The 17536-nt window shown below is 45.1% G+C and overlaps 1 protein-coding gene across 2 annotated transcripts in view; it reads right to left on the reverse strand.

Annotated features, from left to right (window-relative positions):
• ksr (kinase suppressor of ras) overlaps nt 1-17170 on the reverse strand; it is a 33303-nt gene extending 16133 nt beyond the window's left edge. The window contains exons 1-10 of one of the 2 annotated variants that reach the window (XM_089574713.1): nt 16862-17170; nt 15215-15355; nt 12970-13114; nt 11799-12156; nt 9910-10058; nt 7856-7910; nt 7175-7255; nt 5530-5627; nt 1503-1754; nt 370-500 (exon numbers count right to left, since the gene is read on the reverse strand). In XM_089574713.1, coding sequence (XP_089430839.1) covers nt 370-500; nt 1503-1754; nt 5530-5627; nt 7175-7255; nt 7856-7910; nt 9910-10058; nt 11799-12156; nt 12970-13114; nt 15215-15355; nt 16862-17020 — 1569 coding nt within the window. In that variant the 5' untranslated portion in view covers nt 17021-17170. The remainder of the gene's footprint in view (nt 1-369; nt 501-1502; nt 1755-5529; nt 5628-7174; nt 7256-7855; nt 7911-9909; nt 10059-11798; nt 12157-12969; nt 13115-15214; nt 15356-16861) is intronic. The other variant, XM_089574714.1, reaches the window with a different exon arrangement.
• Between the last annotated feature and the right edge of the window lie 366 nt (nt 17171-17536).

The following is a 17536-nucleotide window of genomic DNA, read 5'->3' on the forward strand; positions in this document are numbered from 1 at the left end:
TACGCACATCTGGCGTGTATTTTGATCCGGAAAATAAAGCAATGTTTTTGTTGTAGTGCAGTACCACTTATAGCACCGATTTTTGCAGCCCCCCGCGGCATACGTTATAAGCAGTCTACACTGTACTGCTTTGCAATGACAAGCAGCACTCATTGGAAGCGGCACAGTTAAGGCTCCACTGAAGTCTGTTTAACACCACCTTTCATTTAGGTACTGGTGTCATTAGCCCTGCTGCCATGGCAGCATTACATGTGGGATGCATTATAGATACTAGTACCACAGACGGGTACAGCCATATATGAGTACAGTTAGAGATGGCTATGGCCACAGATGGCTACCACTGTGAAAAGACACAGCACAGGGACTCACACTTATGCTCCCAGACCCAGAGGTGCCAGACACTGTTCGGTCGCTGTCAGTGGACTTGACTGTTTCCACCACCTCGGATTGAGCGAGCGACGACACCGGAGCTGGTATTTCCTTTTCCGAAGACAAGATCTCTGCAATGACATAAAGGTGTTGTCGGCCAAACAAGAACAGTGCTGCGACACTTCGTGACAGTGTTCACTTTTCATAAGTTCGGGCTCCACCTAAGAAGCGCAATGAAAAAATTCAACTGCATTCACCCACATCTTCTATGGCCACCAGTGACACAATAGTAACAAAGAGCACCTGTCTCTATGGACACACATGAACAAAGCCAACAGTCAATGGTCAGTGGGTAATTAGCCAAGGCCAGCTACCCATCAATCAACACTATTAATTGAAAAATGAAATGAAGTAAAATAGGTACATTCTCTACGCTATCAACACCGAAATTTGAGGGAAAAAAATAATATAAAAACATTTCCCTATGCATTCCTCGCTTTCAGTTACTGTTGGCTTCCTTCACATGTGTTGTCGTAAGCCCCTCAATTCCCTATCTCTGTCCGCTAATCTACTAAAGATACTAGTTATCTGAAGCAACACAGAAAGAGCAAGGTCTGCGAACAAAATTCTCGAAGAAGCCAAAGACATCAGACAAGGCTCAGAACAAGAGAGGCAGATGGCAGGCAACATGGCTCAGGAGCAGTGCGAACAGAAATAATGCACACAATGCACAGAGATTGCACTCAGAGAGACAATTTCACTTTCAAAACTAGCCAAGTCTTTAATCAGCCTAGATTTTGCCAGGATATGACTTCAGTGGGCTTAACTAAAGCCATCACATACCAGAGCAAGCATACTCTGCCCATCAAACTTGTCACCGCAGCACATGGAAGCAGTACGTGTCATGAGTGTGCTTGCTCAGAAACTACTAAGAAAGAAAAATGGGCAATAATTCAAGAGCAAGTCAAGCATCAGCAAAACTGTTGGCCAGCAAAACTGACACTGCAAGACTCCTGCACAAAATACTCTAAGCATATCACCGAAGTGAGACTCATGCTCCATTCATTTATTTCAATACGACGAGTGAGTGCTGAGAGTCAGTCGTGTTCACCAGGAGGGGGGTCTCCTCTTACCAGGGAAGTGGAACTGCTGCAGGCGCGAGGCCGAGGAAGGCGTATTCTGCCGTGAAGCTGCCATCAGGAAGGCCGGTGATGAGGGTGTCGACGAGTTGCACGAGGAAGACGACGAATCGGGGCAGCCCCCGCCCTGGAACGGGGGCAGGCAGATGGCGGGTCGGCCCCCGCGGCCCCCTTCCAAGCGACCAATGCTCCCATGCAGCGGACTGCTGCCCAGGTGAGCAGCGGCGTGGTTGGGGGACTGCATGCCTGTGACCAAGGAAAGGGGGGCAAGGGGAGCTGTCACGATAACCTCACTGCGTGATAAACCTCACAGGCTTATTAAGAATAGGTGAACTCATGCCCTGGTCCGGAGGCAGCAGCTTCGTTCTCTTTCAGCCTCGAGCCTTTTTAACAATCATCATCGTCTCTATTATGCACACATATGGTGCACAGCAGTATAGACGTGGCGTGGCATGTGCACACAATACCGCTAAACAACCCAATCTTCAGAGGCCCTGCAACTCTTCTGTCATCCATCTTGTGCATTTCTTCTCACAGCTTGCTGTTCTCCTGTAGCATCAGGACGGTCCTCCATGTGTCACAGAAAATGAAGCAACAATACAGGTTGGTTTCCTCTGTTTGAAATGAAGACTGCAGCATCAGTAGAAATAATGCTGACAAAGATGGAAGAAGCAATTTGTGGGTTTGTCTGGACCCCGTTCTACCGAGAACACTCACTGTAGTCTGCTCTGAGCGTTTCACTGTCGGACCAATGCGATAAAACTGGCAGAGGGTTTGGTGGGATGGTTTGGTTTGGTTTGGTTTATGGGGTTTAACGTCCCAAAGCGACTAAGGCTATGAGAGACGCCGTAGTGGAGAGCTCCGGTCATTTCGACCACCTGGGGTTCTTTAACGTGCACTGACATCGCACAGTACACGGGCCTCTGGAATTTCTCCTCCAAAGAAATTCAACCACCGTGGCCGGGATCGAACCCGCGTCTTTCGGGTCAGCAGCCGAGCACCACAGCCACTGAGCCACCGCGGCGGCGGTTTGGTGGGATGGGCATGAAGTGTTTCTAGAAGCAAAAGTCCCTGCACAGCAAGTCACACTGCAGTGACGACGAGATAATTGCAGTGCTAACAACCAGATGGTTATAGTGGTGCAGAAAAGCGGCCCTTCAGAGAGTAAGTTAGGCAATGTGTATGACGAGGAGAACCTTCTGAAAATCACACCACAGACCCAGATTGAGTGTGAGAGCATCCTCTCTGCATGCTGCTGGAACTGAAGTAATTGTTGACAGCTAGATCCGGGGCCATGAGGGATGGTGCTCATATTCACCCAAGAGAAAAAGGTGGGCAAGAGGCATCAAAAAACCTGAAGAAGGCAAGCTCTGAAGGAAGAGTTTGCGGAGAAAGGCCTGGTTGAAAGTGGTGACCTTGTCTCCAAGGAGCCATTTTGATTCCCCCAGTTATTAGGAAGAAATGAGCTGCTGCAGTCAATGGCGATCTGACACCCCTGTTCTCTCAGTCAGCTCAGCTGCTGAAGCATGAAAGGGGGTGGTGCTATGGCGAGTCCGCTAACCTCCGTGGTAATCTCTGGTGGTAATCGATGCAGAGAACTGGTTAAACTTCGTCTGCAATCATATTCTGGCAATGGCGAATTGGCTATTCCCTTGAACAAGCCACAGATGTGGATCTGGCCGGTAACTTCCCACTTGGAACAGCCAACCTTTATTGCAACCACTTTAATGTCACGATGCAGTAAACGGCGCTACCATCTCACTTGCCTTTCCCCATCTGGCTGGCAAAATCATCCTTGCTCATTGTTGCTGCCAAGTTTCCTTGTCACTTTGAACGGTCCAAAACATTAATTATTAGTGCCGCCCATAGCATTTGAAATTCTGCACTCCTTGAAGGCCTTGTTGACCCTGGCAGATGGGATCGTGCACGATGCCTCTTTCACCCATCCTGCAATGTCCTGCAGCGAGGCACGCATCATCATGATGCTTGGTGTTTCTGGAAACATGCTATTCTTCAGCCCGTTAAAACCCTTCAGAGTAGACTTGCTGGAGACACCTGGTCTCTTTGCTTCCACCAGTCACACACGTTTCAGGAACACCAAACGCACAGGAGGCGGCCTGACTGCCACTTCTCTCTGCACAGCGGTGCCACAGTGACCTCGGTGCATCTTCGCAAGCAATGTTTCCACGTTCGCTCAAGGCCAAGCCGGAGCCTTGCTGACGGAACGCTTCAGATGCACTCAAGGCTTATAGGTATCCACGACTGCGGTAGGCGACGTCAACCATGGTGCATCAACGTGTAAGAAATACCATGCTACCATTTTGTGATGCTGATGATAACAGGGTGCTGCAGGCATAGTTCCAGTTGCATACTCGATTCCAACATGCATGTCATTTTAGAGCGCAGCTCTTAGCTGCCCGTTCCTGCATTCTATGTCACAGTCATCGGTGTTGTTGGCGTAGCAAACCACCTGACAACCGTGGCATGTAGTAGCAGAGCGAAATGCCACCTGCCACAGCGAGAGCGGAGGAATGGACAGCCAGAAGGTGGCTGCCACGGGAAGATCCCCGAAGCTGACAACATGCATAGAAACATGTCTGTCTGAAATTCTTTTCCTCAGCATACCGCAAAACTAAAATACATGAAGGGCCGTGCTCAAATTTTGCACGACTGACTATAGTAACCGTCCGTCAATTTTTTTTTTATGATTTTTTTTGGAAAAAAGGTGTGCATTAAAATTGAGTAAATACGGTAATTATGCTGTTAAGTGTGTGTGGCAGCGACAGCTGGGGGTAATTGTTTCGTTAAGAATGTAGACGTGGGCCAGTACCACATGTGCCCAAGGAGTGCCACTAACAGCTACCAAACAGACAAAGCCTAAACATCTCTCGACTTGCAAGATTCCACGTGCAATGCGGCAACATAGTGGAAGGTTAAACAGAGGCCTGCTTTCTGCTTTCTTGAGGCATAAATGTGTCACAATAGACCCTTTCACTACAAGTGACTTCCATCTGATCAATGCTAAGCTTGGCGAAAAACAAGAAGCAAAGAGAATGTAGCCAAGCAAGCCACTCACACAGGCGCACATTGCTGACACAATACTGTGATGGTTAGATCAGCCAAAACTAGTAAGCTATTTAGAATCATATAGCTGTCACATAGGCAAAAGTTCCTCATACTAAAAAATCACACGAAGCCAAAGCCACAGCCAAAGCAACAGCCAAAGCAACAACCAAAGTGACACCTAAGCGACGACCAAAGCAATAACCAATGCACCAGCCAAAGCCAAAAAGACAATTAATAAAGAGGAGTTTAAAGGGGCTGTGAAACACTGCTTGGGGGGATAAGCAATACTTCAGGTGGGTTCTTTATGTCACACAGATGCTGACTTAAAAAGAATTACAGGAATCGACGCACAGGAACGGGAGTTATTCAATGAAGAAATTTCAAAATACAAGCAAACAAAACGCTGCCCTCAACTCGATTTTGGCGGGGCTTCCCACTCCTATTTCGCTCTCCCAATGACAGCACCTGGCGCAACCAATCAAAACAGCCTGCCAGAGCACGTCGCGGAAGTTTGCACTCCATGGTTGCCTGCTCTCTGTAACTCGTTCTTGCCGAGACTGGCAGCGTCGTTTTCATGCCAGAGCCCCTGGTGGTGTATTTTTATGTTACTTGCTTTGCATGGCTTTTATCTAAGACAAACAAGTTGTTTTTGTTAATCTAATATAAAACACCGACAGGTGACAAAATGTGTCTATGTATTCACACAATTTGCAGTATATTTACTGTTTGTCCAATCATCAGCTCGCGCCAGGTGATGTCATATCCGCTGCTAAAACCCGCCACTGTGTAGGGACACCATCAGAGCCATGAATTTATTTTTGGGAGGACATTAAGATATTAAAAAATGAAATATATGCGGTATTCCCGACGCTAATAGCACCATTATAACTCACTTTATGCGATCAACAGGCAAAACAGTCAACTAAGATTGTGTTTCTGGGCCCCTTTAGCTTACCTCCTTTCTGAATGTGCTCTGCAAAGACGTCCACCAGTTCGTTTGGCAATCCGCACGAGGGAGGCACTTTCTCCATGCAGTCACGATGGCATCGGAATCTGCACACCAAAAAGGGCCCATCACGGTAAGCAATCCCCCTGTACCACAAAGGTTGATGAGCACAAAACTTTCTCACTGCGTTTAATCACACAGAGCCAGACTGGGGTTACCAGAGGTCAATGTATAAACACGGTCTAGCATAAAACACTGCACGAATGTGAGAGCAGAGGCAGGCATATACTCACAGCTAAATATTACATAACACTACAATTGCTCATGATCCAAGGGTTCTCAAACTTGGTTCTGTGGAATTCTTCGGCTCATTGGAGTGCTTTTGGGTCTCGTGTGCATCTAGATACATGCATGCCTCAACTCCTACCTTTCCTTTTAGCCACTCATTTCACCCACCATATTTTGGGACTAATAAGACAGTAATTGCTTATTGGAAATTGTCTCACTCTATAGGCAGCCATTATTATGAATTTGGCCATTTTTCTGGGAGTCTGTAAGCCGAAGAATGGCGAGCTGGGCGAGTTGGATGTAGTTCATTTGGGCAGAAAATTCAGCGCAGAGGGATGAAGGACACTGGAAGGGGGACAAAACAAGCGCTGTCTCGCAACTAAATTTTATTGTGCAGGAACGCAATATATACACACAAATAAACAGCGTGGGTGCGAAAGGCACGCAGTGCATACATAGCATGGAGGGAACTATCAACTCCAATGTGCAATAAAAACCGAAGTACACTTGTGCCACAGATCAACAGGTGACACATCATGAGGCGTCTAAAAATCCTATCTCTTTTTCATACGTGATGGAAGGAGTGCTAACACAGACATCTTTTTTCCTTCGATAAAACAGGCCTCCATAATCTCTCGAATGCGCTGATCACGACGCTGGTACAAAACAGTGGTAGCTTTGAAAAAAGCTTTGCACGTTTTTTATTCTTCTTAGTGCACTCTGCACAGTGTTCTACGATGCTTGAATGAATGGTGTCTGAAGAAAGGTTATCATGCTCCATGAGCCGAACGCTCAGGCAATGCCCCGTTTGGCCAACATACACTCTTTGGATGGCCAATCATCCAGAACAACTTTTCATTATAACTTTCAAAACAAGAGAAAAACTATGAAACAAGGGGAATTAAAAATACTACATGAATTTTGAATTATAGACGTTTTAATCTAGTACATTCTTATGACGGGACATACACGTGCAGACATGAGTAAAAGGAGCAGACTAGTCCAGTCTATGAGCAATCATGTCTCTCCTAGCACAAATCAAGAGATTTCATGCATCCATGAGAAGTCATACCAGTCATCACTACCAGCATCCATGTACCGCATTTCCTGATAGCCAACAGGCAACTAGCGAAATGACTTAGAAGACCATAATGTGCTCCGTTTACTTCCGTTTCCACCTGTACATCACAATCCACTCAACATGAGTGCAAAAATGTGGGTGCTGCTGTAAAATCAACTGGTGCAGCTCCCATATTCTGGTGACCACGCACTTTGTGAGAGGAAAATCCTCTCTCGACCTGCCTGCAGGTTGACGGGCATCGCCTACTCCCATCCCAAGCATTACAACACCTCTCAATTCACTTACTTGCACTCCTTGCACTTGTAGCCAATAAACATGGCCTTGTAGCACTGCTGGCAGGTGGTGACTTTGACACTAGATGTAAACCTGCACGGGCAATACAGAGCAGGTTGTAAGGCAACCACCGTTTCTATGCCATGCACTGCAGCACAGATCAGGGTAGGCACAGGGCACGAAAGACTGGAAGAGTTGGCAATTATATTTTGAGCAGTACAGCCCTAAAATCGATTCCTTTATATTGGGTTGGTCAAATGTTTAGGGGAATCCCAAAAGGTGGAGTAGATTTGTAATAAGGGAGTAATTACTCATTGACATCCACCCGAGCGCAGCCATACGGCTACAAAGGAAAGCTATACAGCTTTCTCAGAAACTTCGTAGTTAAAGAAAAATTCGTCCTGGTCCGGGGTATGACCAATTTTTAAACTGCTAAAACCCAGGATATCCAGGAACCACATAAAACGCCACACTTCCCCCCCCCCCCCCCCCCCCCATCCCTTCCAGCACCAAAAAATCAGTCAACAACTGAAGTTAGGAAAGGAAAAAAGAAAAGGCATTTCTAGGGGGGCAAATGCTCTTGGGTCGGAAGTGAGCGTTGCCTTCAAGCTCTACTATATTTCAGTACTTTGTTGCGTACAGGCACAACGCCGCAAATGCAATGACAGGGGATCAAACGCTGATGGTACGCACCTGTGATGAATAGCGTGGGCCATTCCATGCATTCTCGGAGACCTGGGAACAACAGCTGAAAACAGAGACACGGATATCAACTGCCAAATGCTACACATCCAAAAAGGAACAACATGCGCTCTCAAAGGTGCACTAGAGACTCACAGGAAGTGCTCTCAGTGACAACTACTGATTATATTTACTTAAGTGTGACATGAGTTCAAATGTAACATGTGATAACAGAGGCGAAAATTCCCCCCTTGCATCATTAACTGAATCAACATTATCAAATAACTGACTGAAATACCTGATCGACTGAATAATTGAACTGACTAAATTACCTGAGTAAATAACTGAAGTTAAGTGCAATCAACATGACCTATAACCGACTGAAACTTAATCACTGAAATATGGTACTTGTTGCATGTATGCAGATTTAAGCCACATTTCACTGACCAGTAGACTATCTGGTGCTCTCAAATGACTTTGATATGTGGCTAGTTGGCCACGGACACAGTGTCAAATTAATGACCAATACATGTTTAGGCCAACAATGTAGTCCCAAGTCTTAACAGTTGGCCGAAAGGTCTCAAAATGAACAGCTATACGCTATCAATAACGCCCACAGAATAGACAGCAAACAGGGCAAAAAATTTAAAAAATAAAAGGACAGCAGATGAGGGCAGACTTGACGCAGTGCTCGCAAACTACCAACCAAACCAGCTCATCTTTCACATCTCTACACCATTTTGCCACTGTAGCTTTTGGTTTAATAGGGATGTGCCAAAAGACTGCAAATCACACAAACATAGAACAATGTCAGATACATGTGTGGGTTGTTAGTGCATCCTAAAGCCGAAACAAGGAAAGCCACACAAGCTCTAACACCCCTTCTGCACAGGCACAAAAAATAGGGACTGTCCACACTAATGCCCTTAGTGAACAATGGACATCGAAGACAAATTAGAGTTTGTATCAACAGATTACAGTATTCGAATCACCAAGAGGCTAATTTCGCTGAAAATTAAGCTGCTACAAACTACAAAAGATCAAAAACTGAAATACAGGTATCATCGCTACTGGCCATTTTCACTAGCCAATTTCAATGGCATCAATACTTTTTTAGTTACGGACTTCTGAGGCAAGGCCGTACTGCCATTCACTTCCAAACCATCAACAAGGAGTCCTTTTTGTGACTAATACCCGTGCCACACGCGCACAAGAAATGGCAGTAAATGCTTAAGGCCTTAAGTTTGTTAATGCCATTATTTTCGGAGTTGGTGCTACACGTCCACATCTAATGCCATTATCCAAAGTGACAATGACAATAACGCTTGCAAGGTAGTCAAAAGTTTCATCTTAATATAAACATTCCTAATGAGCAGAATATATCAGGAATGATGTTCAAATGTAATGTAAAAACGATTTTCCAGAAAATACGGCTGTTCCTGCTTTACAAGTCGAAAAAGTAGCCATAAACTCGCATGTCAGCACATAAGTCGAGAGTACCAGTCAATAAGGCTGGTTAAAATGGCGCTCTTCGCATTGAAAATGAGGTTTAGGTGCCTCACCTGGCTGAAAGTTAAGAATTAACCATTTTATAGTGGGCTAGGCAGTTGTAACTGACAAAGCTGCATGCTTTTCTGCGTGTGGAATGGGAACGAGAGTACACATTGCACGGGCGAATGAGTTGTGGCGAACTCAGTAGGTCGCGAATGGCAGTAAGGCTAATGCCATTAAATTTATGCGTGTGGCACCGCACGAATGCCATTAAAACTTAAGGCAGTAAGCACTTAATGGCATTAAATCTGTCCGTGTGGCACGGGTATAACATCACAACGATCTTGTACTGAGTGGCGGGAAAATAACATTCCATTTTTAAATCCACCTTTCTCGGCAATAAATGAGTCTTTTGCAGCTGAGCAAACAACATGGCCACAAACAGCTATACCATCGACGATTTTTAGCTAAAGCAAAAAAGTGGATAAGTGGACAGAGTTGTCCTGAGCATCCTTTCAAGTTCCCTGCAAAACTTTAATGTGCTGGCAGGACGGAACAGGAAAGCAGGGACTCACGCTGGGTGGCCGGTTCGTCCACAAAGCAGCCATCCCCCTGCTGGTCAGGAGAAACAACTGGCGGCGACCGGCTTGGCGAAAGTGGCGAACAGTTGGCCAGCTCCAGGCCAGGCTCCGTGGCAAGACGCCTCCGCAACCCGCCATCATTTCTGCAGCCGAAGACATTTCATACCACAGTGTGTGGTGAGCCAGCCCCTCACTCGCAGTACACAAGACGTAACCTGGTCTGTTCTACCTGATAGATGCTTCAGCTTTATTCCGACATTGTTAACTCTCAGTAATTAGAACTAAAAGTGGATTGAAAATTTGTTTGAATTAGGCGGAGGTCAAATTAACGGGAGCCCATAATTTTGAATAAATATGACCAGATCATTAGTTCAAATAAACCAGATGTTCCAATTAAGTGAATTCAAATTAACAAAACTCTGCTTTATTGTAGCAGAGCTACAGCCCAGCCAAAAAAGCTGATGATTACTCTTACAGCTGCATTGCTGTCAGCAAGCATTTGTAAATTCTAGCAATAGCACTAAAACCTGGATACCTATGCTGGATGATGTATTACTAGTTTTTGCAAATTTTTTTCATGAACATTGTTGATTTAACATCTAGTCTGAAATATGCAATCATGCTTTGCATAGTCTGCCCCAAGAAATGTTTTAAATGCTTGAACACATTTTCCACTTTCCACCCCTGCCAGTGCTGAGTCCAGATCTTACTGTAGCATACCTGCATCCCATGAAGTAGTACTGATTTAAAATAGCACAGCTAACCACAAGTAACTTTGTTCACAGCTCAACCCTTTTAATGACAAGTTTAGCAACAAAACAAAAACTACACTAAGTAACCAGCACCAAGCAACCAACACTGGTGGTAAGTTTTGACTGCTATGCACATACCATTCATCCATGGACAGCATGTGACCGAAAGTAAAAGAATGCAGCTGACTTTATTTCTTTCACATATGTGCAACTACATAAAACGAAACGGCTCGTTCCAAGGCAAAAAAGAAATGCAATTCAAGTAAACCAAAATTAAATGGTGCATGCCAGTCCATCACTATGAATATAGTAAAATATCTCAAATTTACACCTTTCGTGGCTGAGCACAGACACTGGCATAACAAGGAAAGAAAAAAAACTTTGTTTCCTTACAACCCACTACAATACATCGAATACATGTGCGATACATGTGCAGCTTAACAAAGACGTGTAATTTGGCAATTTCATTAACAACCATAGCCTACCCAAAGTAGCCAATTCGAAGGCCGAAGTGAGAACAAAACAGCTTCACCAGCTGCCTAGAAAGCACAACAGAGCGTTAATGCAGCTGAAACCAAGGGGTTCTGAACTTGTGTGGCTAAACACAGCCTGAGCATACAAAATGTGAGGCGTAAGATTCAGCACTTGCGTTTGCGTCTAGCCTCACTCTACGTTGTCTGTTTTGCGCTGTTTTAATTGAGAGACTCTTCGCATTCTTGGCTACGCCTGCCACACTGTTTTCCTCACGTTTCGACGGTAACTGCTCATTGATGCTGAAATAGCGTTTGTCAAGAAACCTTATAAATATGTTACCTTCTGCGGATGTATGAACCCGCAAGTGATGCAGCCACGTCTCCTATGCTGTTACAAAATTTTCTAGCTTACTAAAGCTTTGTTTTTGATAAAATGACAATCTGCTGTCATGTGACACTAACCTATCGATCTAGCCTGACTCACTACTCCCCTTTAGTGTCCCTTTAAAAACCCTTGCCCTAAAGAATAACCAGTTATGTGTTCTATACGTGCCCTGCCTATGTTCATTTCTTCCTCTTGATTCCAGCTAGGACATTATTGACTAGCATTTGCACCCTACAATATGCAGGTTACCGAACGTAAAATGGGGACACTTACGGTAACGTTGGGGGCTGCTGCAACGCTGCACTGTTGTTATCTGTTCCCAGGTCGAGCCTGTTCTCCAGGTGCGCCTCATGCGAGCGGCTCTTGGTCAGGGGCGGCAAGGCATCCGGCAGAGCTGCCAAGCTCCCACTGGGGCTGCCCCCCGCCCTTTTCCGGGACGCGGGGGGCGTCGTCGGAGGTCGCAGGGCACCCCCAGAGGGAGCCAGATGTGTGCCGCCAAGGGAAGAGCAGAGCTCCTCGGAGGGCACCGACGTGTGCGGGCGCCGAGGCAGCTGAGATGCGCCACCCCGGTCCCACGAGTCCCAGTGCAGGTCGGCATCGGCGTTGGGCACCACACCCTGAAGCTGCCGCTCTGTATGACAGCAGAAAGTCAATCACCATGCAAGAATACACACAATTCGATATAAGCGACAGCGCTGCAGCAAGGGTTCTCAAACTGTTTTCGAGGGAACTTGTCGGTTTTTGAAGTGCATTTTTGTGTTCCCTGAGCACTGAAATTCATGCATGCCTCACCTCCACCTTTCCTTTGTCCACTTTATTTTGGGACTGACAGTTCTACAGCTCCCTTATCGCAGATTGTTACACTATACAGCCATACATTAGTAATTAAATCTGAGAATTTTCAGAGGGGTGATGTATCTGCACGGTCTTTTAAGGTCTTTTAAATGGGCTGCCACCTAACACGGTGGACAGGTGAGCAGCCTGCCACAAAACCAGCCTCAGACAACTAGTGCACTAAAATGCACCATCTAGGCTTAAGATAAGTCGCCCCATCAATGAACATAGAGGGCTTTCCATTTCAATATTTGGAAAATTTCTCAAGGGCCCCAAAAGGGTCCAAGATACCCATTCAAGAGCCACTTGTTCAGTGCATCAGGTTTCTATTCCACATGCTGCTGGTTCAGCATGTCCCTAAGTCTGGCCTCTCAGCCTTTCGCCAAGTTAAACATGTCCTCTTTCTGTACCCTTATCGCAGATTTGACAGCCCCTTAGGAGAAGCAGTTTCTAGTCCTGCAGCAAGAACCACTAACATCTGTTCTCCCATGCCTACAGAACTTACCGTAGCACCACTTTTTTCAATGACCCCATATCTAGCTGTGCCTGTCTCCTGACGTGTCGCGAGTGGTAACCTCGTATCAATGTGGACAAAGGAGGTGCTGCTCACCAGTGTAGGTCTTGAGATTGCGCATGGCAATAAGGAAGCGCCTCTTCTCTTCTTCCCGGGCATTGACAGCACTAAGGTAGGCTTTGATCTCTTGCTCAGGCTTCTCAAGCATGTCATCAAATGTAGTGAACTTGTTGGACAGCCCCTACGCAAAGTGAGATAAGAAGGAAGATACCCTGAAGGTACACTCTAACACAGTCATGAAAGACAGCCTACACTTCACAACAACTTTTCTTAGCAATGGAGCAAAAACTACAGAGCCAGAACGCCATCTCTTCCTACATAGCAATGACAGTCCCCTGTTGCAGTTAATTTTTCTCTTAAACATAGTATGTTGGTAATACTAGCTACTTAAGTATATTTTTAATACAACTGCCAATTTTCAAAGCCAGATAATCACAGAATAAACAGTTCCTTTGATTACAACACACTTTCTCATTCAAGCCCTGTTACAAGAAGTTTTCGTACATGATGCCAGCTACACCTGCAATGGAGCGAAGCAACCGGGCAGCGAGCAACACGCCAGATAGCCAGCAGCACCGCCCTACAGCCAAACAATATGGCGGAGTGACACTGTTGAACATCCTCCACCCTTCTAGCTTTCACTTTATTTTCAGGAAAAGTTATTACAGTGTAGAGTGGCATCTTTCAAAACAAGAATCAATTACAAATGCAGCATGTGGCATGAAGTAGCACACTTGCTATGGTTACATAACAGTCTGCGGGTGACATATCGGTAAAGCAAAGCTGTTTGTCCTGTAGGCCAGGAATCGAACTTTAAAAAGTTTGCTCCTCTTAAAGTGAGACAAGGAAAAACAGACATGATGCTTTGCTACACAGCACCAGTTTTCTTCCCCTCCTTTCTCACCGCCAGGCGCTGTAATATATTGAAGGCTTAAAAGCAAAACCTCTAAGACAATGAGTAAAGTTAGAATGCTGAACTCTGTGTTTTCATGTATAAACTTCAACACAGTTGGTTGCCATTTGGAAAGATGAAATGAAAGTACTTGCTCCGATTTATTTTTAACTTCCTAATGGACATTTTTTTCGAGAATGGTACAAAAATGGTGATTTAGTACCCATGCTGCCATCTGTCAGCAAACCAAAAAATACTTTACACAAGCCCTACTGGCCTTAAATTACAAAAGAGTGCCAGAAAAGTTTGGGGAACACTTAAGCTCCACCTTTAAGGTTAAGACACGACAGCGTTGATAGGTCCTGTAAGCAGTTCCTCTTGCTCCAGCAGTCACAGACACTGTTTCCTCCAAAAGGGTGGAAATTTGGGCTGGTTGGTGCATGATCTCAGGCTAAAAAACAGTGCAAACGGGGAAGACCACCCGACACACTGTCACATGCACATAAAACCTTGTTTTAACAAGGTTGTATAACGTGCCTGTGTGTCCTAGCAGTAACGTGTTTGACTTGCAACCTAAGGGTCAGGGGCTCGATTCTTGGCTAATTACACCAATTTTCTTTTCAGAGCAATTACTTTATATCCTTACGTGTCTTAATGATGTTTGAGTCATGCTGCGACCTTTTAATGAGCATTTTTCTAGCGTTTTAATCACTTTTCAAATCCACCACTCCACAAATGATGTAGCCACCTTTTCGACCAATCTGGAGTTTCTGCTCATGCCGCCACTGATGACGGCGAATTTTCTGCACAATCTGAGCCTTGCACTGTCATGTAAAACACGCGACAAGCTCGACTCATCATGAGCCAGAAATGACAGTCAGCATATGACGAGCCTGGTTCGTCCAAGTCTGCTAGGGGGTTAAAGACAACATATGTGAAAAGTAGAACCCTGCACGCAAAAGCGTTTTCACCTCCAAGCATTACTAGTTAATGATTATAAGCATTACCATTAGCCAAGTTGAGTCATGGGATAGATGCCTATTCCAGAAATCACCCAATAGTCTAGTTTTGATGCAAATGACTGAACCAAAAACTTGCTTTGAAAGCTGCGAAAAAATGTTGTTTAATGTGACGAAGTGTGTTCATGAGCAGATGTCAGCAATCATCAAATGGAAAAACACCAATGCATGTGAAGCACCTTATTTCGACACAAATTAGGCGCAAGTTGGCTGGGAAAAACTGCCAGAACTGCCTTGTGTGCAGACTATTTCGATTACAGATACAATCAGAGCAGTTACATGCACTAAACTGATAATTAACTACATTCAAATATATCCAAGAGCACAGTATCAAATGATTTAACGACGTGAGCATTCAAAACACACATACGTCAATGGAGTTCGGTGTAAGTCCAACAACTTTGAGCCACAGGACCAGTTTCGGGTAGTTCTTGAGTTCGGATGCATTTTCACATTCGCCACACTTCCTTTTTGCCAGCACTTGACGGCTGAATAGCTTGATAAGTTTTGTCTGGGCAAAGAGGAGTAACGGGAATCAGATGTGGAAAAACAGCACACAGTGAAGACTAAAGTCAGCAGAGCAGTGCACATCTTTTACTCTGCAAATGAAATGCCGAGCTGTTAGCTCCCCATATTGGCTAAACATATGCCAAGACCTGCATGCAGGCACTTGTAATTCACTTAAACTACCACACAGCAAAAACTTTCGCATGATGAAATATGTGTTGAAAGCATATTTTCCTCCCGAACACACAGCTAGCACTGACTCAACCAAGCCTAGCTATAAACTTCCCAGACAAACAGACAGTAACGTCTCATTACACCAATGGCAGAGTCTCATTACACCAATGGCAGAGGGGCGTGAAGGTTACTTATTGCACCAATGGTTTACAACGATGCTTGTAGTAGCTCATAGTCTTAACTAAAATTCATTACTTCACTTTATCACAAGAAAAACTAATACATAAATCTTGGGTGGGAACAAGTATAAAGAACTCGCAAGATGCACTGCCACTAGAGTAATAAAGAAGAAATCTTGTTTCCAAATAACACACAGCAGTAAATGGCTGCATGCTTTCCATAAGATCACCAGAAACCCTTGAGCAGTGCTACTGCCATATCTGTCTAATACATGCGCGGTACTATGTACAAACATATTTCGAGCTTCTGTACCGGCTGATAAACTACCGTTCTTCGGGTAACATCTCACCGAATCAAAGGCGCACCCTCCTTAAATCTGAATAAAATGCACTGATGCACATCTCGAAGGGAATTAGCTCTACAGATGTAACCGTGACTGATCTCTCAAACTACTATTAAAAACGCAACAGCACACCAGGCAGCTAGCTACAATTAGCTTCGCCTCGCACACAGGAAGGTGTTACAGGAGCATCACAAGGCATGCCAGTTTCCACAATAATGCATTCCTCGACGCACGCACTTAAAACATTAGCCCCACAGAAATATCACAGCTGCAAGGAACTTCCAGTACGTCAGCGCTGACAAGCTGCTTAGGCTGAACAAACAAATGCCGCTGGTGCTGATTCTCCCAGAGATGACTTCTCAGAATGGCAAGATTTCGCGAAGTACCGAGAGCTAAATCTGAAACTGTACAAACAGCAACATGTTCTGGCGTGACAGCTAGAACTGAACGTGATTCCCATTGAGGTGAATTAGCATGAACACAAAATACACAGAATCAGAGCGAAAACACGCCCGGCATACTGCTCACAACAACAAAAAAGCAACAAAGTGAGTGACACACTTATCCTAGAGCGAGAAAACAATGCGTCCTAGATTCCTGAAAGTTAAAAAGTAACTGCTCTCAAGCGGAGATTAACCGGCACGAGCAACTTCAGAGATCTTCGGTGCAAAGAAACTAAACTAGCGATTTTTCCGGCTTTTTGCTGGCCGACTGGGAGTCAATGGAAACTTGGGTGTCCTCAGATAGCCGGCTCGCGATACCTTTCTGGACAACGCCTGAGACAGAGAAAAAAAGCAACAGAGTTGTACTTACTTCGAGAGCTCGTATTTCATGCTGCGTTAATTCTGCGCTGGGCGCACACAGCGTTCGAAGACCATTGAGATGCTCGGCATTAATATCAATCATAGCTTGTGCTGTGACGCAGACTTCAATGGCACTTTTTACTTTGTTCTCGGCCTCAGCGTCTGCCATGGCGACCTGGTTGCTACTTGTAAATGGTGTCCGCTACTGGATGACCACGCATCATGACAGCATGTTGAGCCCGGTGGAACGACAGCTTTGCAACCATCACTTAGTTCTCCCATCGTCACCCACTCCACTATACCATGCCCGCCATTACCAAAGCACTTGCAGCGAGAATGCACGAGCATAGCCTCGCACGAGATGCGGCGTTGCTGAGGTTTGACCAATGACGTCATCGAAACCGAAACTTACTTTTCTGCGCTCAGTAATCCGTTGTAATGAATTCTTGACACGTGCAAAACACCTAAGTATCGTATGGATATTCCAACGAATTCATTTAGCCACGTGCTGCATAACAACTACCAGTGACTAAGAACCGCGCATGTCTAATCTTATGGCTATTTATTTCGACTGATTTTGCAACTCCGCATCGAACAAAGCCAGATATCACTTGCAGATTCTGTTGCAATGAATACTTCCAATGTCCTTTCACATTTTGATTGTTCTTAGTTATTCTAACTGCGC

Source organism: Amblyomma mixtum, chromosome 2 (assembly GCF_055824585.1).
Source record: "Amblyomma mixtum isolate Tamu chromosome 2, ASM5582458v1, whole genome shotgun sequence".
Taxonomy (NCBI): Eukaryota; Metazoa; Arthropoda; class Arachnida; order Ixodida; family Ixodidae; genus Amblyomma; species Amblyomma mixtum.